The 22362-nt window shown below is 54.7% G+C and overlaps 2 protein-coding genes across 2 annotated transcripts in view; one reads left to right on the forward strand and one right to left on the reverse strand.

Moving 5' to 3' along the window:
- Positions 1–22362, reverse strand: part of CDH23 (cadherin related 23) — a 403130-nt gene that overhangs the window by 34536 nt on the left and 346232 nt on the right. The window contains exon 38 of the mRNA XM_007454689.1: positions 184–405. Within this exon, the coding sequence (XP_007454751.1) occupies positions 184–405 (222 nt within the window). The remainder of the gene's footprint in view (positions 1–183; positions 406–22362) is intronic.
- The window catches only part of VSIR (V-set immunoregulatory receptor), a 25539-nt gene continuing 7053 nt past the window's right edge, over positions 3877–22362 (forward strand). Inside the window, exons 1-3 of the mRNA XM_007454688.1 lie at positions 3877–4071; positions 15342–15767; positions 16568–16624. Coding sequence (XP_007454750.1) covers positions 3990–4071; positions 15342–15767; positions 16568–16624 — 565 coding nt within the window. The 5' untranslated portion in view covers positions 3877–3989. The remainder of the gene's footprint in view (positions 4072–15341; positions 15768–16567; positions 16625–22362) is intronic.

A 22362-nucleotide genomic window follows, 5' to 3' on the forward strand; every position in this document is an offset into this window, starting at 1 on the left:
GTCCCCTAAACCAGGCCCCCCCCAACCTTTTCATCCCCCCGTTCTGGCTGCCCCCCCCCCCGCCCCCAGTTTCTTCCCGGACTCCATCTTTGCTCTGCTCCCACCCCCATGGTGTCACTGAGCTCCCCTCCAATCCCTTTGGCCAGCTGACCCTCTTCCTGGACCCCGCCACCAGCCACTGACCGTGTGCCTGTTGATGTGAAAGGTGTCGATGATGTTGCCGGCAACGATGGCGTAGGTAACTGTGCCGTTGGGCCCCTCATCCGGGTCTAGTGCCTGGATGGTGACGAGGCTGGCATTGATTGTGTCCGGGCCCTCATCCAGTAAGATCTCGTAGTGGGGCTGCTGGAACACGGGCGCGTTATCGTTCTCGTCCACGATGGTCACATACACGTGGGTGGTGGCCTATGGAGCAGAGCACGATCAGGTTCCTTGGTCAGCTGGCTAGAGGGTTTGAGGTGGAGCCAGCTGGATGTATTCCTAGGCTGCACTTACTCAGTGTGATCCAACATGGTGAGGGAAAGGGAGAAGGGTGAGAGCGAGGGAAGTCCCAGGCTGAGAGAGGAAATCACAGAGGCTCTGTCAAAAGCCAAGCTAGGTAACTGCTTAGGTCCAAGATGGCACTTGCACCACCACTCTTACTGTCCATGACATCACTAATCAATCACGGCACTGCTGAGACCAGATGCCACCTCAGGATCCTTGTTAGCACACTGACCCGGTGATTATAATCGGCATATGAGATGAACTCCAGTAACTGCCTCCAGCCCATAGCTTTTTTAAAATTTTATTTATTTTTTATACAGCAGGTTCTTATTACTTATCCATTTTATACATATTAGTATATATATGTCAATCCCAATCTCCCAATTCATCACACCACCCCCCTCCGCGACTTTCCCCCCTTGGTGTCCATACGTTTGTTCTCTACATCCGTGTCTCTATTTCTATCCTGCATCTGTACCATTTTTCTTGGTTCCACATATATGCGTTAATATACGATATTTGTTTTTCTCTTTCTGACTTACTTCACTCTGTATGACAGTCTCTAGGTCCATCCACATCTCTACAAATGGCCCAGTTTCATTCTCCAGCCCATAGCTTTGACTGGGCCAGGGCCTTACTGACCCTGGGCCTCCTTCCAGATCACAAAAAGCAAGAACGTGATGTACTCAGCCCACCCGTTTAAGCTTCACCCATTGTTCATGTGAATGGAAGCAATGCCTATTTTCAGCGTTTTTGAGAGGAAGGACATTGGGTTTGGGGCTACTACACGTGCAGAATTTGTTGAGCCGTGAAAAATAAAGCTCACAGCGCATGACTTCACCGCGAGGACAATCTCACTCCATATTCTCCTGTGACTGGCCATTTTTGGCTGATGCTTGGTCCAATCAGACCACAGGTAATATTCAGCCAATCGAAACTCAGCAAGCAGCACTCAAGAACCATTGAGAAATGGTTGATGTGGCACTTCACAAGCAGAGAAGATAAATGGAAGAAAGAAGTCAGCCATGTGCTGGTATTCCGTGTCCCTCGGCTGCCCTCCTCGCTTCTCTGCTTCTCCACCTGGGAGGATGTCCTCCGTGGACTGCCTCACCTGGGCTCCCTCGCCATCTGGCTTCCAGTTGGTTTGGCCAATGGGAGGTCCCGGCAGAAGACAGGAGGAGAGGTGGTGGGGGCATTTCTCCCTCACTCCCTCCTTTCCTGACTGCAGTTCTGCCGGGGGCTGTGTTTCTCCTGCTGGGTGGCCCCTCTTTCACGCCTCTGGCCCTCACTGGGCTCCAGTCACCTCACGCCCTCTTCTTGCCCTTCTGCACCCGTGGGTGGTAATGGCTTCCTTCAGTTTTTAGTCTATGGGTGCTTCACCAGCCCTCTGTAAACAGTCCCTCCATTAAACTTTCTTCAGCTGAGCCCTTTCTGGGTGTGCTTCTGTTTCCTGCCAGGACCCTGACTGATACAAACTGTAATTAGTGACTAATGTAAAATAATAAGGTTACAACAACTTCAAAAACATCTGGGTAGAGAGAATGTGACCAGGCCATTGCCAAGGGCAGGGAACAGAAAGCAGGTGGTGCAAAAAGCTGGATGTAGACAACTTGTGTGCACCTTTTCTGGGGTCTGGCTGGCTCTGGAACCACCTGTGGAAGGATGGACAGATGGACAGAAGACTGTCACTACCCCTGCAGAGGGCATGAGTCCCCTGAGCTGCAGCTCTAGATCTTGGCAGGGGGAGGGGTGGGGGGGGGCGGGCATGTTAGGTGGTTGCTGGAACTGTTTCCAAAGCAGGTAGGCCTGACAGCCTTGAGATGGGGCTCTGTAACCTTGGACATGTCACAGAGGTCCTTTCTGGACCTCTTCTGTTAGCAAGGGACTTGTTCTTTAACATCCCTTCTGGCTCAGACATTCCGAGGATCTGGTCTGCCATCATCAGTCTGAATCCCTCCTCCATCAGGGAGGTATTCCTTTGGGTCTTAGGGTCTCAATGAATCTTCATAAAAATAACAATCACACAGAGAGGGAAAATGCATTAGCTTTACAGTGCTCAAACTTTCCCACCGGAGTGGAGAGGGAACCTGCACTGAGTTGGGGCAGAGCCTGAAGCATTTGTCTCAAGAATGAAATACCTTTGAAATCCCTCCTGTTATCTTTGAAAGCTCATATAAATTTCGCAATCTTTTCCATAACGTGTTTGCATTAGTTTCCACTAAAAATGGTGGCAGAGGCCCCAAATATTTGAGCAAAGATGACTGTCAAGGAAGGCCACCGCGTTCATCTTGTGGCTCTGCACACAAGATACAGCTCTGAGCACCTACCACTGGCGAGGAGCCCAGCATTGCATCCTCCTGAGCCCCTTCTGGCCAGCAAGAGCGCAAGAGTGCCGCCCTACCGGAAAGGGCTGGATTCCAGCCTCACCAATGGGGGTGGTGGTACTGACATTTCCTACTTTCCCAGACTCCTGGAAGTGGGTTTAACCATCGTCCAGGCTGCAGGGGCTGAGAGTGGGGGGCTCTAATAGTGCTGCCCCACGGAGCCCCTTCTCTCTGAGACCAGGGCTTGAAAGAGGAGAGAGGTATTGCCAGCAGTGCCAGTGCTGGGTGGGGTGCAAGAGCTGAGGACTAGAAGGGGTGTGTGTGTGTGAGCGCATCCTGCAGACATCTAGGGTGCAGCGAGTAAGAGAGGCTGGGGCCTGGGTGAGAGGAGTACTGATGATTTTCTGCGGGACACACTACCTGATGTTACACACACACACACGTATGTGTGTCCTAGTGTAGGGGTGTGCCAAGCCTGCTGGGTACTCCTGCACCTGCCACACATGTGTGTGCGTGTGCACAAGGGTGTTGCAGTCTCTGGAATCTACAGTCAAGCCTGCCCCAACTCACTCACCTAGCTCTTTACAAAAGTTACATTTCATCCATCCATCCATCCATCCATCTATTCATTCATTCAGTCAGTCAGTCATTCCACTACTGGGAGTGCCAGGACCTGGGCTGGGCTGGGCTGGAGGACGTCAGGTACAAGCCTCTGCTGGTGGGTGAGGGATGATACAATCTATGATGATGATGACGTATCGCGCTAAGTTAGACGCAGATGAACTTCTCAGGCTCTACAACAATACTAATCCTCTGCAAAGAGTAATGGGGGAGAGAAGAAAAGGCTTCAAACGGGCGATCAAGTGGCGCTGACTCTTGGCATACTGACTGGCTCCCCCACCTACAAGGCCAGCCGGGTGCGAGTCAGCGGGAAGCCCCTCCCGCGGGGGCCCTTGGAGAGGCAGCGCTTCCGCCTTGGCCGCCCGGGGGCGCTGTGGCCCCTGGGAGCGGGCGGCTCTCGGGCTGCCGGCCGCGTTCACTTGCTCTGCGCTCACTCGCGCGGAGGTTTCCCCGCCGGCCGCGTCCCGTCCGCTCCCTGCGAACCAGGAGTGCCCCCTGCGCGCCCCCGGGCTCCGCTCCGGCCCGGCTGCGCCAGACGCAGCTCTGCCCGACGGCGACATGGGCGTCCCCCCAGTCCCGGGGGCTGGCAGCTGGCGCTGGGGGCCTGTGCTCCTCGCCTTCTTCCTGGCTGCCTCCCGAGGTAAGGTCGGCGGAGCCTGGGTGCTCGGGAGGAGCAACGGGATAGCACAGCGGGGCAGGGTGTGGGGGGGTGTCCCAGGTCAGATGGGGGCGCCCTGGGAGCCCCCTTCAGCCTGCCGTGACCCCAGCCCGCGGCAGGGAGGCCACTAGGACGGCTTGGCAGGGGCGGCGGCTCTCTGCCAAGTGCCCTGGCTGGGTGGTGGGCACGCGTGTATGCCAACAGTTGCCCAAGCAGCTGCCTGTCCAGCCCTTCCCGACCCAGAGAGCCCAGGCACGAGTACCTTCTGCAGAACAGGAGATAAACACGGTGGAGACAGCCCAATGTGTTCTAGTGGGTGCCACTGGCTTTTGACACCTGTGGCATCTCCCTGCCCCACCCCAGGACCCCAGGATCTCACGAGGCGCCGAAGTTGTATACTCTCAGCCAGTGTCCCGTACCCTGGTGACACTCTTGGTTGAGCCTTGGTGGGCACTAGCCAGTGCAGGCACTGGTCCACAGCTGGATATGGGCGCCCTCTGGTCCTTATCCTGAGGGTCTGACGGCTGAGAGTTGAGTGGTCAGCTGATTCCCAGCATCCTAGCAAAGCTGCAGCTCAGGGACTGGTGTAGGGCATGCACTGGGGAGAATGTGGGACATTGCCCAGCTTGGCTGTGAGCCCCTTCTAGGTCCTTGGATAACTTATAGCATCTTTCGGGCCTCAGTTTCCTCAGCTCAGACACAGAAGCCATACACAGGGAGGTGTCACTTTCCCCGTCCGAAGTCCAGACTGTCACAACTCTAGGTGGTATCCTGGTCAGGACACAGGGGCTCCTTGAGTGGGGGGCAAAGGTCCCGGTACCCACAGCCTGGCCCCTGCTTCTTGCCTGTCCAGGACTGAAGCAGCTGGATCTTGAGGGAAGAGGGGGCCGGCAGGCAGCCTATGGAACTAAACTTTAAACTTTTTCCATGGGAAGGCTCAGGGAAAGTGTGAGTCATGCAGGGAGTCAGAGGGAGGCAGGAGGGAGGTGGGGAGCTTGGCAAGGGACCCAGTGGGTGAGTCAGAAGAAGGGGAGGAAGGGGAAGACAGGGTAAGGGCAAGAGGAGGGTTCTGAGAGAACCTGGAAAACGCCTCAGAAACTGGGGAGCCTGCAGGCAGCATGGTATCTCAGCGCTGGGAGGCTGGCCTGGGCCTCCTATAAGGAGGAGGGAGCCCACACCCCACAGACAGAGATGCCTAAGCCCTGAACTGGATGCTCCCCAGGAAGAGCCAAAGCGGGTGGGGGAGCAGTCTCGGCACCAAGGCCATGGCTCATGGCAGACAGGGCTTCCCAAAGGAGCAGTGGATGGTGGCAGGCAGGACCGGCCAGCATCCCACCCACTACAGACCACCTGCCCTGCCCCATCCTTTCCAAGTGACCCCAAGGGGCCCTTCCGTTTTCTTACCCCTACCCTGTCCTCCTCTGGCTGAGCTGCTCTCTGTTCAGCAGCCCCAGTTTGGGAAACTGAGTTCCCGAGAACTAGGGCAGAGAGAGCCAGCTTGCACAGAGCCAGTAGCAGAGAGGCTCAGAGCCCCTCACTCCATATTGTCTCTTCAGCCAGGAGGCTTCACCCCCAGAGGTCTTGGCTACTTAAACAGCTTGGTACTCCATCTCTCCCTGGGCCCAGCTCAAGGAGATAATTAGGGTTTGAAGCAGCTTTCCACTGAAAGGAGTCAGGAGAATTCTCTTAGTTTTGACCTACTCTGGGACTCAGTATTCCTAACTGTAATATGGGCGTGCTAATGAATATGCGTGCTGCTACCCAGTACAGTGTGCAAGAAGGGGGATAAGAGATGGGGAGGCCTGGTTGCGGGCATGGTCCGGAGGGTGTCTGAGTTGGAAAGACCTGCTCACCGGCCTGCTGAGGTGCCGGTTGGCCCTGGGCAGGATTGCTCACTGTCAAAGTCTTGATGCTTTGGGAAGGTGAGATGGAGGTGGCTAGTGCAGACCTGTTTGTTCTCTAGCTCTTGGGGCTGGGCCAGCACCATGGAGAATGGCGGTGGTGATAATGGCGCACAGGAGCCTAGGAAAAGTTGCAGATACCCCTTTCCTGGGCCTGACCCAGGTTGAAATGGGTGGAGAGAGGCACCTAGGGAGCCAGGACCCAGCAGACCCCAAGGGTGGCAGAGCCTCTTCTTCCCCTATTGGCCTTCCCAGGACCTGTGGAAGTTACTGTCTGTGCCGTGTCCTCACAGGCTGACCCAAGAGTCCCAAACTCTGGGACGAGCCCATGGAGGCGCACTGGGGCTGGGGAGGTGAGAGCCCATCTTCCCCTGTATGGTAAGCAGGGTTGCAGGGCCTTGTTGAGTAACCCAGTGGTGCAAGCCTCTGACACAGCAATGATCGGCTCTTAGGAAATCCACAGTCTGCTGCCCAGAGGCCCTGAGGTGGAGAGAAGCAGGCTTGAGGCCAGCCCACGGGCGTAAGGGAGCCTCTACCCAATGCCAGGGGTACGCAGCAATACTGGGGAGCCCCTTGCTGAGCTGGGCTGGTTGCTCTCTTTCCCCCAGGTAGGGCATAGGTTCCCTCTGGGGCCTGACCTCCGTAGGAGAGGGTGGCCCAGGTGGGAGGTACACCGCTGGAAGGCCACCTCCCTATATGCACACACATATGGGTCTTAGGCCCAAGCAGACAGAGGGAAAGAAGAGAGGAAGAAAGGGGTCCTTGGTGCCCATCGGGTATACTGGCAGTGACCCCTCACCAGCACTGACCAAGCCCCAAAGACTGAGTTTGAGGTGCCAGGTTTTAAGCCAACCGTTCATCCAGGAGCAGTCTGGCCTCACCAGGGAGCTGCTGTGAAGCTTCTGATGGACCCTTGGATCCCCTTAGCAGCAGTGCGGGCATGCCCAAGGCCTTCCTGATGCCACCCTGTGTGAGAATGGAAGGGACCTGGAGTTGTGTGCCCTGCATGCCAGGGCTTCCTGTTCAACCCTGTCACTTAACAGTCTGGCTTGGGGAGTCAATCAGAGCTCCGTTCAAATCCCAAGATGGTCCTTTACTGCTCTGTCACTTTGCACAAGTTACTCAGCATCCGTGAGCAAGTTCTATCATCTCTCCCATAGGGATGATGGCAGCACCTCCCTCCGAGGGCTGCTGTGAGTATTCGGTGCACACGTAACACAGAGGCTGGCATAACATAGTGCCTGGCACCTGGTGAACTCTGGCTGTGTAGTATTATTCTGCCTCTTGGCTTTTGGAGGCCACACGCCATTGGTTTACCATCTTAGCTCCTTGCTTCCTGCAGGGTCCGGTAGAGCGCCCAGAGCAGGGGAAGGCATTGACTGGTTTCACTGGGACAGGACTCTCTAGGATGCTGGAGGTCGGAAGTGCTGGGCCCAGCCCTCTGTAGCATCTCTACACACTTACAGTCTGTAACGCCCATGGAGGTGCCTGCAGATTCCCCTCTTAAAGCTCTCCAGAGATGGGGACTTTGCCACTTCAAGGCAAGCCGGGCTCAGGCTTTGCTTGTCTTGTTGGGGTCTTTCTTGCAACTGAGCTTAACATTCAGCCTGTTTACTTTGGCTGACCGTCCCCAGAGAGAAAGACAACGGTCACCATTGTGTCCATCAGTAACTCAGTAATGAAGCTGCTCTGCTCCTGACCGAGCCAACCTAGTCCCTTAACCTTTCTACATAGGATCTTACTTCCCATGGGGAACGGGGGTCAAGCCCCGTCTCTGCTGTTCACTTACAGTGGGACCACAAACACACACGCCGCCTTTATCTGAGCCCTGGGCAGGCTGGGTAACGGGGTCTCGGCAACGCTGACCACTCACTTCGGAAGGGTAATCCCATGATGGTGTTTCCTGACCTTCAGTCCATTTGTTCACCACTTTGGGGATTTCTCCAGTGTCTGCCCATCATCCTATGTACCCTCTTTAAATCTACTCATTCTTTGACTTAAGTAAATAGATTTTAAAAGGAAACTTTGTACCACTGCCATAAATGGAAAGCCAGTGCCACTTGCCATAAATAGAACAAAATCATAGAAGTACATAATAGGAAAACCAAATAAGGTAAATTCTAGTTGGAAACTATAGCCTGGGGAAGGCTCCAAGCCTGCTGTACCTTGCAGGAAAAAGAAAAAAAAAAAAAAAAAAAGAAGAGCTTAGCACATAACAGAGATGTTTTGAAGACACACTGGCATCAAACTGGGACTTTCTCTTTGATGTAATCAGGACTGAAAGAGAATCGAAAAGGGAATAACCTTCTCTCTATGTGATTCAGTGTTATTTAATGCCGTAAAACTGAAAGTAAAACTACCTATGCTGTAGATGCCGTCAGCCCCTCTCCATTGAAAAAGAAAACTCACCACTGTGAGGAGTGGCGGCTGGGGGCAGGGGACAGTTCAGCTCTCCTGGAAGAAGGGAGAGATGACAGTGCTCATCCTAAGAGGCCAGGACAGGGTCAGTAGGCCTTTCTGGGCTTCTTGCAGGCCCCAATTCTCCCAGCCCTCGTTGCCTTCCCCAAATAAATATGGTGGCTCTAGCTAGGTCCTCTCCTCATGCTGGGGCCAACGGGCTGTCCCAACAACTACGGAGAGAGTGGGAGAGGGAGCCTGCAGCCTCATTGGCCAGGGCAGCCTGTCCGTCTGCAGGAAGAAGGTGGGGCCTCTGGCCAATCGCTGGTTACTTCTACACCCCAGGCCTCTGGAGCGAGACGACCTGGGTTCGAATCCTGGCACCACCACTTGCTATTCATGAGACTCTGTGCCAGTAACTTAACCTCTCTGTGCTTCAGTTTCCTCATCTGTAAAGTGGAGACGATAATAGCACCTACCTTATAGGGAGAGAGGATTCAATAAGCGACTCCATATAAAAGTGATTAGAATGATGCCTGGCACAGAGTTAAGAGCCTGCTACTATACCATTACCACCGAGCCTCCTGCACTGAGGGCAGGGCGCAAAGAGATTTGAATCTGAACCTTAGGAAGTCTTCACAGCACAGGATCTTGAGGGTAGCTGGCTGGAGCTGGTAGTCTGGGCTACATACAGTGTCCTCAGGGAGGGCCTAGGAGAGCTGAGGAACGAGTCATCCAGAGATGCATCCACTGGTGCGGCTCTGGCCAACCGCCCAGGCCCTCCCTGGGGAGGTGTGCTGGCCAACAGCCTCCAGCCCCAGATGCACTGATGCTTTCCCAATGTGCTGGAAGTGCCGCTTCCTCCGATAGAGCCTGGCTTCCCCTTCCCAGACTCCTTGGTCCAATGTGAATGGACACTTCCTGCAGGAGCAGGTATCAATAAACACATCTGAGATGCCCTTTGTCCTCACTGGCCACGGAGCCCCATGGACGGACCTGCCGGCTCTGGGCCCTCAGCCCTTTGTCCCGGAGGTGCTTCCTGGAGCTTAGCACTGGAATCAGGACCAGTCCTGATTAGTCCTTGCCTCTTGCCCTCTGTGCTCTCCATCTTGATAAAGACAGAGCCTAGCCTTTCCTTATACCCTGCATGGACTGTCCTGGAGGACAGGGTCTGGCAGGGAGCTGGGGACGAGGTCCATGTCTGTCTGGGGCCCCCTCTGAGGGCGAGGACCTGACCTTCTGCATCTAGCACAGGGCCAGCAATGGCAGGCCATCAGTCACTGTTTGCTTACAGCCCCTAGCAGCTGGACAGAGTCCAGCTCTTTGGGTGGGGCCTCCTAGGCCTGACTAATCAAGACAGGGACCCACCTCCAAAGGCTGGGGTGTTGCCTTGGCGACTGTGGAGTAAGCTCATGGCGGGTCAGGGTAAAGACACAGGCCTGTCTACACCCACACACACCCATCCCATGCACACCCACCGGGTTTCATGAGGTGAAAGCTTATGGGCGGAAAGAGGTCACAGAAAACTAGCATCCTGAGATGAAGCTGAGCAAGAACTCCTTTCCCCTACACTGGAGCTTTTTACAAGAGGCTGAGCCCCTCTGTGGCAGAGGGTCCCACTGCTAGAAAGTGGCAGAAGCAGGGCTAAATTCTGAACGGAAGTCCCTTAGGGAACTCTGCACCCCCACGGCCTCTCTGCCTTGGGCCTGGCTCATGTTGGGACCTTAGTAAATATTTGTGGAATGAAAGAATGATGTTTTCGGTTTGGGTCTGAGGCAGAGCAAGGCTGGCTGCGTGGAGAGCACAGACGTCAACTGGAGGTCAGTTTACTCGCTAAGTAGCTGGAGGATGAGGTGTCAGCCCCGCCCGCTGGAGGGGTGGAGGGCTCTTGCTGCCTGTAGTGCTGGCTTGTCCAAGGTGTGGGTCTCAGTTCAGCCACGTGGGGCTGTGTGGCCTTGGGCAAATCGCTTGACTTCCGATTTGATTTCCTCATCTTTAAAATGGGGATAATGAGACCTACATCAGGGGCGTCATGAGACTTAAACGAGTATAAAGTGCTCAGCAAGTCCTAACACGTAAGAGGGGCTCATAAATGCCCGTGATCACCTTTGTAACCCATTCTTGCCTCCTTCCTCTGCCCTAAGACAGCCCTTCTCACCTGCCACAGCGTTTCAGAGCTGGAAGGGGCCTAGGAATGTGGGGAGTCTGTCCAGATAGGAGGAAGAAAGGGAGGCCCAGAGAAGGAGGGGACCTGCCCAAAGGCACACAGTAAGGGCATGGCTAAGTGGGGATCGGGGCCCAGGGATCTGCCTGCCCAGGCCAGAGTTTTAATCCCGAGACCTCACATTTCCCAGGATCACAGCATTCTTCCTCCAGGTGTTTCTGCCATCTTACCCAGCAGCAGGTGGGGGCTGGGTGGGGGGGGGGGGTGCAGGGCCCCAAGAACAGCACAATGATGGATGGTTCCCACATGGGCACAGGCTCAGCCCAGGGCTGGGGGCCTTTTCCTGTCCCACATGCTCTCGGCCACCCTGGAGCCAGGGGCCTTCCTCCCCAGTCTCCGACAATGCCCCAGGTGTCCAGAAGGATCTGCCCCTGACAATAAGCAACATCCTCCCGCCAAATAATTATAATTCCAGCTGGGCTATTTATAGCCCCTGATAACACATGCGCATGCGCAGTCATGGAAGGCATGGGGCATGTGCGCTGTTTTTCCTAACGCCGTGCCCTTGAGAGTCCTCCTAAGGACTCCCACAGGCTGCCCGTGGGCCTTGTCCCGGCTGGCTGCGGTCTCAGACACCACAAACAAGATGTTTTCTCTCCCCCAGGACAAAACCTGTAGATGCCTGGCCCACTCCTGTCTGGCCCTTTTGTTCAAACTGAATACTCTCACCCACGCCCAAACCTAAAGCCCAGGGTAGCTTCTCCTTTTTCTAAAAGCGGAAGAGGTCCTTCTGGGGCGTGTGGGGTGTAAGGGATTGAGCAATGCCCCCTCCCCAACTCTGTCTCTGAACCCCAGTTCTGTGTGTCCTCCCTGTGGGTCTTCAACGAAATCGCTCCTTGGGCTGAAAATCCCCTCTCCACCGCTTCCTGGGCAATTCTGCAGTCATTAACACCACTGCTTGGACGCAGGGGGCTCTGGGCCTGACGTCCTGCTGCAGGCCCTGGGCTGGTGCCCTCCTGGAGGCCCTGCTGCTTGCTCCCGTCCTGCCCACACCTACCCCGCCCACAAGCTAGCCTCAGTCTTGCCACATCTTGGCCCCAACCCATCCACACCTCTGTCCACTCAGCGTTCCCCGCCCTGCTCAGCTCTGTGCTCCACTTCTTGCGTCTGCCTCTGCCCACCCCAGACCTGCGGCCCTGGCCTCTACTGAGCCAGCTTCCCCGTGGCCCCCAAGGTGTGTGTGATCCTGCAAATGCTGCTGGATCTGGATTCAGCTCTCACCCTTGGCGATAGTTCTGGGGCTGAAGATAATGTTGGGAAAAGGGGAAACCAGTTACCAGCTGGGAGAGATGCTGCTGGGAGCTGCCCTGTGGCCTGCTGGGGAAAGGGGGGAGTAGAGGGCAGACATAACCCAGGGTCCACTCTCTGGGTGGGTTTTTATTCTCCCTTAGAGGATCCCTTCTGTAGCTACTCCCCACTTCCATTTACTGGCACAGCCAAAATTTGGCAGTCAGGCTTCCACCGGGGACCTTGGGTGGATCATTTCCTCTCTGAGCCTGAGGGTTTCAACTGTAGAACAGTGGGCTTGGGGAGTAGAATCCCTCCCTGGTTACACCAAGGAGCCACACTCATGGATCAGAAACTCAGATGCCCACGGGACATTTATGGTGAGGGAATGAGGCAGGCCAGGTGGGAAGTTAGGGAGTAAGTAGGAGGGACCGCAGCAGCTAGAACACCAGTGTCCCATCTAATAAGGAGGCTGCTGCTCAGATCCAGCGGACGGCTGCCTCATAGGAGAGCTGCTTTACTGTTAATTTACCGACTCTCAAAGAGAAGCTGCAAGTCGGAATTTTCATATCAAATTCCCGCTCTTGGGCTTCCCTGGTGGCGCAGTGGTTGAGAGTCCGCCTGCCGATGCAGGGGACACGGGTTCGTGCCCCGGTCTGGGAAGATCCCACATGCCGCGGAGCGGCTGGGCCCGTGAGCCATGGCCGCTGGGCCTGCGCGTCCGGAGCCCGTGCTCCGCAACAGGAGAGGCCACAACAGTGAGAGGCCCGCGTATCGCAAAAAAAAAAAACGGTGAGAGGCCCACGTACCGCAAAAAAAAAAAAAAAAAAAAAAAAAAAAAAAAAAAAATTCCCCCCCTTTAAATTTTGGGGATCCCAAAAAAAAAAAAAAAAAAAAAAAGAGTAAAATACTTTGAGGGTCAAATGACATATGTTTGAAGGCTGAGTATGGCCGGTGGGCTGCCAGTTTCTGCCATTTTTTCTTTCAGTACAGAGTCTAAGTGCCTGAGTTTAATTTTGACTCTACTACTTATTTGCTATGTGAACTTCGGTGAGTTACTTAACATCTCTGTGCCTCTGTTTCCTTATTGGTGAAACAGGAAGGAAAAGAACACCTGCCTTACTGGGTTGTTAGACGTGCCCATGCTATTCCTTCTTCTAGTTCTAACTAGATCCTGCTTTCCCTGAAGCCCCCATACTCTAGCTTCTGAGTTTATACCCTCTGGAACGTCAGGCAAACCACTTTCCCTTTCTGGGCTTCTATATTTCTGCTGGAAAGGGAGATCAGCATCTCGCTAAAGAAGTTCTGAAATCCCTGCTTACCTTGGCAATGACTTTCCAAAAATCTGGGGCTCCCAGACATGGCTCCCTCTCACATGTGGGTGCTGTAAGTGGGAGGCTCTGGTGTGTGTCTGTCCTTTTTACCTTCTGGGGCTTAAAACTCCACCCTCGCAGACATATTCTTTGGGGCCTTGGCTTTGCTGCCTCCTCACACTGTGCTTTAAATATGCAGGCACGCCAAGATTGGACCACAGCTGTTACCAGTCATTCAACACCTTAGTGGGAAAGAATCTGAATCTGGCCTCTCCATTCTGTTGTGCAGAATGGTTTTCACTCTTAATGTCCTAACGTCTCTTGAATTGCAGAAATGAGTTAGAGACCTATCTTTCCCAGGTATCAAGCACCAACCTTCAGAGCATGTCATGTAAATTATCTGTAATTCTGCCTCAACTCTGGCAGGTAGCTGTTTCACTTCTATGTTTTCTAGTGAGGAGTCTGAGGCTCAGGGTCTACGTAACTCTCAGCTGTTGGACTCCAATGCAGGGTGGGCTAATTCCAAAGCTACACCAGGCTGCCTTTCTCCTGACTGGGCCAGGCTTTCAGCTCTGCCAGGTGAGGGGAGAGGGGGATGGGCTGTAAAATAGGGAGGAAGAAGTCGTGTTGTTACCTTGGCTTCAGGCAACGGCCATGGAAAGGACATATCCATTTTTTTTTTTTTTTTTTTTTTTTTTTTTTTTTTTATGGTGCGCGGGCCTCTCACTGCTGTGGCCTCTCCCGCTGCGGAGCACAGGCTCCGGACGCGCAGGCCCAGCGGCCATGGCTCACGGGCCCAGCCGCTCCGCGGCATGTGGGATCTTCCCGGACCGGGGCACGAACCCACGTCCCCTGCATCGGCAGGCGGACTCTCAACCACTGCGCCACCAGGGAAGCCCAGGACATATCCATTTTGATCCTATACATATTTACAGGGTCCTCCTTCCCTGTCTGCCCACAACAGCCCCTGATTGTAGCCAATTAAAATCAAAATATCACTAATGTCTAATAACTATAGCTAATCCCGCCCACGTCTGCAGGGGGCACGAGAGCTCACATCTCGCGTTCTCCTCTTTTCGTCATTCTGTCCTCTCACAAGCCTCTTGTAGCTAGTATTTTCCTCATTGCACACATGAGGGAACTGAGGCTCATAGCTAGACAGAATTTTCTGTTTTGAAGGGCCAGTGCTCTGGGGGGTGAACCTGGTTAAATGCTGGGAGGCTGGGGTAGGATAAAGAGGACCAGGGCATGGCTTCATTTGCTTCTTGAAAACAAGATGAACTAGAAAATATTTCTAAGAAGACTGGGTGGCAGGCCGGTGCCTGGATGAGATGACCTTTTCTGCGTTGCCTGTCCTTGACCCTTAGACACCTTGGGTTTTCCTGCTTCCCTACCACCTTCCACTTGCTGGAATCCTCTTTGTCCATCTACCCCAAAGACCCTCCTTCCTTTAAGAAGTCTCCTGACCATCCCCAGGAAGGTCGTGTCCTCTTTTCTCCAAGTCCCCTGAAGGCTGGTACGGGTTTGCCCTTTAGCCTATGGGATTATTTTGTCAAGAGGCAGGACTTGTCTACCCAGCTAGGCCATAAGCCCCTGGAGAGGCCACATCCAGGTGAGAGGTAGCACCTGGCACAGGCCTCACGCAGGTAGATGCTCTGTTAGTGCTCACGGATGAGGAGACGTGAAGGCAAGGCCAGCCCCAGGAGCCGCTGGCCCCCAGAGGGGCAGCCAAGGGCCAAGCGCTGCTTTTCCCAAACAGCCTTCCCCTCCTCACCCTGCTTCCCACCCGACGGCACTGGGCATGGAAGCTGGAAGTGCCAGGGGCCAGGTGTGGGCAGAGCCATGGTGCCTGCAGTAGGGGGATGGCAGCCGGGGCTGCAGCACATGTGCCCCCTGGGAGAGGGACACGCGCTGGCCGGGCCCCGTCTGCTGCCTGCCTGGAGTCTCTCCTATGCCTCATCCAGCTGCACCTGGAGAAGCTCCTGTGGCTCCTGCCACACAGCCTGGGGCGGAGCCGGGTTCATGAACTAAAGAAGCAGCTGAGGCTTGGGGAGGTCAGCTGACTTGCCGCGAGCTTGTGGCTGGGGAACCCGCATCTTTGAAGCCCCAGACCAGGGTTCTTCCCTACTCTGGGGGCGCTGGGAGTGGCGCCGGCTCAGGCGGGTGACAGGCTCTCGTCTCTCTGAGCAGGTCTGGTGGCAGCATTCAAGGTCGCCACGCCGTATTCCCTGTATGTGTGTCCCGAGGGACAGAACGTCACTCTCACCTGCAGACTCTTGGGCCCCCTGGCCAAAGGGCACGACGTGACCTTCTACAAGACCTGGTACCGCAGCTCACGGGGTGAGGTGCAGGCCTGCTCGGAGCGCCGGCCCATCCGCAACCTCACATTCCAGGACCTTCACCTGCACCACGGCAGCCACCAGGCCAACTCCAGCCAGTATGTGGCCCAGCGCCACGGGCTGGAGTCAGCCTCTGACCACCACGGCAACTTCACCATCACCATGCGCAACCTGACCCTGCTGGACGGCGGCCTCTACTGCTGCCTGGTGGTGGAGATCAGGCACCGCCACTCGGAGCAGCGGCTCTACGGAGCCATGGAGCTGCAGGTGCAGAGAGGTGAGGGCTGCCTCTGTGGGACAGCTGGGGTGGGGGCGTCACGCTGGGGATGGTGCCTGTGCTTGTCTGGGCGGGGGAGCAGAGAGGAGGACAGCGTGGCTGTGGGGTGGCGCTGTGCATCTGATGGTGCGACACCGTGCCGGAGGCTGTGTGATTCTGTATGGGTGGTGCTGGCACTACAGGGGTGGCACGGTGTGTGGAGCTGTGTGCGCATCTCTCTGGGTAGCTGGGTGTGATGGACGGAAGGGCGTACGTGGCTCTGTTTATGACAGTGGGACTTTTTAATGGGAGAGGGTGTATGAACTTGGGCTGGACTCCATGGTGAGCATGACTGCTCACCACAGTACCATGGCTCACACACCTGGGGTGTGAGTTAGGAGAGAGAGAGAGAGAGAGAGAGAGAGAGAGAGAGAGAGAGAGAGAGAGAGAGAGAGAGAGAGAGAGAGAGTGTGTGTGTGTGTGTGTGTGTGTGTGTGTGTGTCTAGGTGAGAGAAGGCAAGGGGCGTTAGACTAGATAGAGGTGTGGGTGTGGGCAGGTACCGACATGGCCCTGAGGGTGTCATGTGTCATGACAATGTGCAGGGCATGCCTGGCTGTGCAGTGAAAATATGCCTCCGTGTGTGCGTGTGTGTGTGTGTGTGTGTGTGTGCGTGCGTGCGTGTGCACAGCTGGACCAATGTTGCCAAGGGGACACTAGCCTGAGTACCTGTGACAGGAGGGGGGGCATGCCAGCCTGGACAAGTCTTCCTGGCCTCCTGGGTCTGACACCCACCTGATGAGCCTTCCCTCTGCTCCCACAGGTGAAGAGGCACCATCCAAGTGCACTGTGTACCCACCCTCCTCCAAGGAGAGTGAAAGTAAGGAACCGCCTTCTTGGCTCTTCTGGGTTCTCTGTTCTCCTCTGTCCTCATCCTGGACCCAGACCTCATTCTGAACTCTGACCTCATCACCCCAAGCCCACGGAACCCCCGTTCCTCCTCCTTTGCTGCTGCCTCTCCCTTTTGTTTCCTCCTTCACCTGAGCCACTGGGCTGCAGCCCCCAGAAGCCCATGCCCCTTCCAAGGCCCAAAGCCTGAGGAAGGTGGCTCCTGGAGTCCCAGCTCCTGACTCTCTGAGTGGGGCTGTGCCCTGGCAGTGACCTTTGGCCAAGTGCCCTCGCGACAGGTACTGGGTGCCACAGGCTGCCGAGCTTGTTTTCAGTGGGCACGGCTCCTGCCCACTAGCCCTCTGCCACAGGCAGAGGTTGGAGCGCTGTGGTGGGGGTCCTCCTGGCTTGGACTCAACTATTTAAAATCTCCTTGTTCTGTGTGGGGAGGGAGGAAGGAGAGGCTCAGGAAGGGGAACAGAACTACCTTTTCTAGAGCTCCTACTATGTGCCAGGACTGTGCTAAGTCCTTCCAAGTACTGAGCTCCTACTATGTGCCAGGACTGTGCTAAGTCCTTCCAAGTACTGAGCTCCTACTATGTGCCAGGACTGTGCTAAGTCCTTCCAAGTACTGGTATCTCAGTGGCTTCTTATCAGAACCCTGTGAAATAGGTGTCACCAACTTCACTTTACCTACATGGAGGCCCAGAGAGGTGACATAACTGCCTCAATTCACACAGATGGCAAGGGAAGTGCAGCTAGGACTGTGCTCACATCACCTTTTTCCCACGTCAGGGTAGGAGGCTGGACACACAGTGTGGTGGGTGTCAGTCAGCCCCCTGGTATGTGCCCAGAGGTGCCCTACAGGGGATGGGGGCACTGCTTCAAGAGGTGCCCGGGGCTTCCCTGGTGGCGCAGTGGTTGAGAATCCGCCTGCCAATGCAGGGGACATGGGTTTGATCCCTGGTCCAGGAAGATCCCACGTGCCGCAGAGCAACTAAGCCCGTGTGCCACAACTACTGAGCCTGCGCTCTAGAGCCCGCGAGCCACAACTACTGAAGCCTGCATGCCTAGGGCCCATGCTCCGAAACAAGAGAAGCCACCGCAATAAACCCACGCACCGCAACGAAGAGCTGCCCCTGCTCACCACAACTAGAGAAAGCCCGCGCACAGCAACGAAGACCCGATGCAGCCAAAAATAAATAAATTAAATTAAAAAAAAAAAAAAAAAAAAAAAAAAGAGGTGCCCGGGCACTAGGAGGCCAGGCGAGAATGCCCAGCAGCTTGGAGACAGCAGGCAAAGGGGGGACATCTTAGGGACACCCCCCCTCTTCTGAGAGGAGGGGTCTAGGCTTCCGCAGCCTTCTCTCTGTTAGTATTTATCGGGCATCCAGTGTGGACCAGCCCCGGCCTAGGCCCTGGAGACACAAAAGTGCAGGCCTCCTCCCTGCCCTTCAGGAGGACATGCACCAAAACTGAAGCCAGGAGTGGGAACAGCTCAGCTACAGCCCCGGCCAAGCCCCCACTCAAAGGCTGTGGTGACTTTCTATTCGAACTACTCATTTTTTTTGAAGCAACAAATGGACCAGCCAGGAACAAAATTAGAACGCACGGTTGGGTCTGAGTTAGACCCACATGGAACCAAGAACAAGCCCCTCTTCCTGCACACCGCAGAGCTCGTGTGTGGCCTCGGCACCAGGCCGCTGCCCTTCCTCACTTCCTCCACTGGCAGCTCCCTGGGGAGGGTGGAAAGGGGGCCCCCCACCCCGAGCAGCCCCTCCCTTCCCATGCAGCAGCCTCATGACTGTGTGCGCACACGTGTGCTGTGCACAGGACAGGGTGAGCCTCACGTGGTGGGGTCGCTGAGTGTTTACTTCCCCATCGCCCCTTCCACTCTGAGCAACCTCCTAGTCCCACTTCTGCTCCCACAGAAACACCTCCGCCACAGCCACCATTTCACAGATGGAGAAACCGGGGTTCACACAGGTGAAGGGACTTGGTCCCAGTCTCCCAGAGCCAAGAGGAGAAGCCAGAGTGCCTGATTCTCGGTGTGCAAACCCTGTTCCCCTCTGTCAACACTCGTTTTCTGAAAATTAGCTGTATGAGTTAAGTCTTGGAGACAGAGACAAGAGATGCCAGAGGGGATGGTGCTAGAGAAACCAGGCGTGAAATGGAGAGGGAGTGCAGACCTGGGTCGTTTTTCTTGATCTAGACTCTAGAGAAGCAGCTGCTGGAATTAAGGGAACAGGAGTCACCTGGGAAATCCCAGGAGTCTGGCTGAGGAGAGCCCAAGAGTGAGGCAGAACCTTGAACTTGACTGTTAAGGGTCAGGCTTCCTTTGCTGGGCACCTCTGCTCTCAGGTTTTGACATTTTCCTCCTCTCCAGTTCGCGGGATGTGCAGCCTCACTCTGGTCCCTGCTTCCCTGAACTACTGTCTACAGGGAACTGGCTAAAGGCCAAAGGGGACGTGTTTGCTTCTGTCTCGGCGTCAAGGGCAGGGGGATAGCGTCAGTGATCTCTGGAGTCCCCTTTCGATCCCCTTCCAGGCCCTTGGTTCTGGAGTTCTGCAGACTACAGCTGTGGTGGAGTTTTGGCACTAAGGCGGAAGTGGTCTCAGATGAAGAGAAAGGCGGCTATGCTTTTGGGTGGGGTGTGCGGGCTTCGGACAGTGCTTCCGTTCTCCGGGTATCGTGTGTCCACTGATCAACGTGAGCAAGCGTGTCCCTTTCCAACTAACAGGGAGGCCCCCTGTGTCATCTAAGGTGCTGAGTCAGGGCTCAAAAACGAAATGCCCGCCGGGCCAGGGAGCTGGTGGGTGGGACAGTAGGGAGGGGTAGAGACTGTGGTGAGCACCCAGCTGCCAGTCTTGTACTTGCAGTTCCAACCGCCACATGCCAGGAAGGGGGACCAGGGTTGCCAGAGCCACTGAATTTTCAAGCAAAGTCAGAAGTCCAGATTCTACTTGAACTCCCTGAATTTTAAAATGTTGGCAACTAATTAATTAAAAATTAAGTACTGTGTCGGCCACAGTTGCAACCTGAGTCCATTCTAGTGAAAGGCAGTGTGGTAAAGTGGGTAAGAGCACAGATCCTGAAATCAGCCAAGCTGCTTAACCTCCCTTAGCCTTAGTTTTCTCATCTGTAAAATGGAGATAACAGTTATAATCGTACTTTCCAGGTTGTTATGAGGCTAAAATGAGGTACTCTGTGTAAAGAAAGCGCTAAGAACCACGCCTGGCACGGAGTAAGTGCTGTGTATGTGTTGGCTATTACTTCGAATGTGGAATTCTAGGCCTGGCTTCCCAAGTCATCTCATCCATTCTCCTGTGCCAAGGCAGGATGGCAAGTAGATGGCAGCTGACAGCGGACACATATCCTGTTTTCCAACAGTTCGAAACATTTGCCTGGTGACCCATGTGCTTAGTAGGCCCCAGGGCTGACCGCTGGGTACTGCCCTCCACTGCCACTTGCCTTTGGAAAGATCCCAGTCCCTGCTGTAAGACAGGTGCCCCCCCAGCCAGCCTTGGTACCTGATCAGTTAATGATGCTTCCAGCCAAGAAGCTCTTTGAGTTTCCCTTCTCTGACTGCAGCCCGTCTCCTAGCGTTATCTCTGGGGTGGAGGAGGGTAGTTGGTCTATGAAATCCTCTGAATGCTCACAGCAGCTTGAGGTGGCAGGGGAGGGGATGAGAGGAGTGGGGCTGAGGAAGGTGGTACCCAAGGAGCCCAGGAGCCCCGAGCTGCTGGGGGGCTGTGGTTTTTCACTGAACCTGGGGAAGGGGGCTGGGCAGCCCATCTCCCTGAGAGGCAACCTCCCCACCCCACCCCCCCAACACAGCAGGAGGTATGGTTTGCTTTCATCCAGCCCCGTCCCTGGAAACGGGCAGCTCTACTGAACTCCCCCCTCTTCCATAAACACCCTCGGGGTACTACTGGCAGGCCCTGGGCAAGGACTCGCTGAGCAGGCTGGGCCCCTCCCATCCCACCCCGCTGTGTAAGGGCCTGGCACGCTGCTTGCTGCTCGCTAGGCGGGTGCCTCTGCCGGTGCCTGATCACCTTCTAAGCATGAGTCTGGCTCTGGATGGCTACAGAGCAGGAGCCCCCCAACCTCACCCCCAGGTACTGGCCACACGTAGTGGGAGGGCTGGGGAGCTGTGGAGAGGCTGTGCTCTGCAGAGGAGCCCATGGTGTCGGAGGGCAACTGGCCCACAGAACTCTCCCCAAACCCTGCCCCCCGGCCCTAGCCTCAACTCCCAGGCCAGGCTGTAAGGAAACCAAGCCCTGATCCCCTAGAGGGGCCGAAGAGAGGGAGTCTTTGCTTGGGGACAGGAGTCAGGTAGAGGCTGGGCCAAGCCACCCACAGCCAACAGGGAGCTGGACTCGGTGATCACTGACTGGCGACACCGAATGCTGCCTAGTTCCAGCCTTCAGGAGACCTGCTCCGACGGCCAGAGAAGAGCGCTGTGCAGCTGGTTTCTCAGTGCCCATAATAAGGTCCTGTGACGGGGTTTAGAGATACTCAAATGTCTGAATTATAGAACATTTAGCTTTCAATAGTCTCAAAGTGCAGCCTCGCTAAGATCTGCGGGGAACCTGCTTTAATGTGGAGTCGAGCTTGCTTTGTAACAGCACAGCAGCTGTTCCTGTACCAGCGGGTACTTCTAAAGCGCCTGAAAACAGCTTGTTCTCTTCTGAGGTCTGAACAAACTCCCTGAAAGCTTGTTTACACCGTCAGGTTGTTCAGCAATCCAATGAGATAAAAACAGCCTTTATTCCCAAATAAGTAGTGCAAAGGCAACACTGAGCCCGTTCACCTCCCCAAAGCTCCCTGGAGCCAAGCTGACCCTGTGACAAGGTATCCCAGCCCATGGTTTTTCTGTCAGAGGGAAGGGCTAAAATTGGGAAGGAAATGCGTTTACACTGGTTGTGGTTCTGAGGGCACGTCTGTTCCCAGCCAAACTCCTGGAGTCAGTAGATGGACTGAAATAAATCAAACCTCCCATGCTGTTGATGGGATCGTGAAGCAGGACAAGTTTTTTTTTAGAGGACAATTTAGCAATAGCCTAAAAGAAAATACACTTACTCTTTGGCTCAGCACTTTCACTACTAGGGTTTTATGTACGGATGTACTTGCCCAAGTGAGCAAAGATGCCTACACAAGAAGTCCATTGCTACTTTATTAGTTATGTTGAAAATGGAAGAAACCTACATGCACACCAGTAGGGGACTATTTCAATAAATTTTGGGTGAGCCACATGATAAAGCCCTAGGCAGAATGAGGTAGATCTCTGTGCCAATACAGAGAGGTGTCTAAGCTGTGCTAAGTGGGAAAAGCAATTGTCCTGTGATCCCATGTATGCTCTACATGCGGGGAATATATCTAGACTATACACAAAAAAACTGCTGACAGTGATTATGTCTTTGGAGGGGGCCTGGGTAGAGGGGGAGGAAGAAACTTTTGAATTTTTTTTAACTTTTAAATGTTTTTGTAATTTCAAAAGTTTAAAAAAATTTAAATGTTGGACAAGGATTCACATTTCCCTAGTTCCTGCCCCAAGATTTTTCCCCGTGAATTGTACACGTGAGATCAGTTTAGAGGCCCCGTCCTGGAGCCAAGGAGTCTCTCCGGGGATAAACAGGGCTTTTTATTCATTTATTTTTCATTGAGATAAAACATATATAAAATTTGCCATTTTACCCTTTTTTTTTTTTTTTTTTTTTTTTTTTTTGT

Source organism: Lipotes vexillifer, unplaced genomic scaffold (assembly GCF_000442215.2).
Source record: "Lipotes vexillifer unplaced genomic scaffold, Lipotes_vexillifer_v1.1 scaffold205, whole genome shotgun sequence".
Lineage (NCBI taxonomy): Eukaryota > Metazoa > Chordata > Mammalia > Artiodactyla > Lipotidae > Lipotes > Lipotes vexillifer.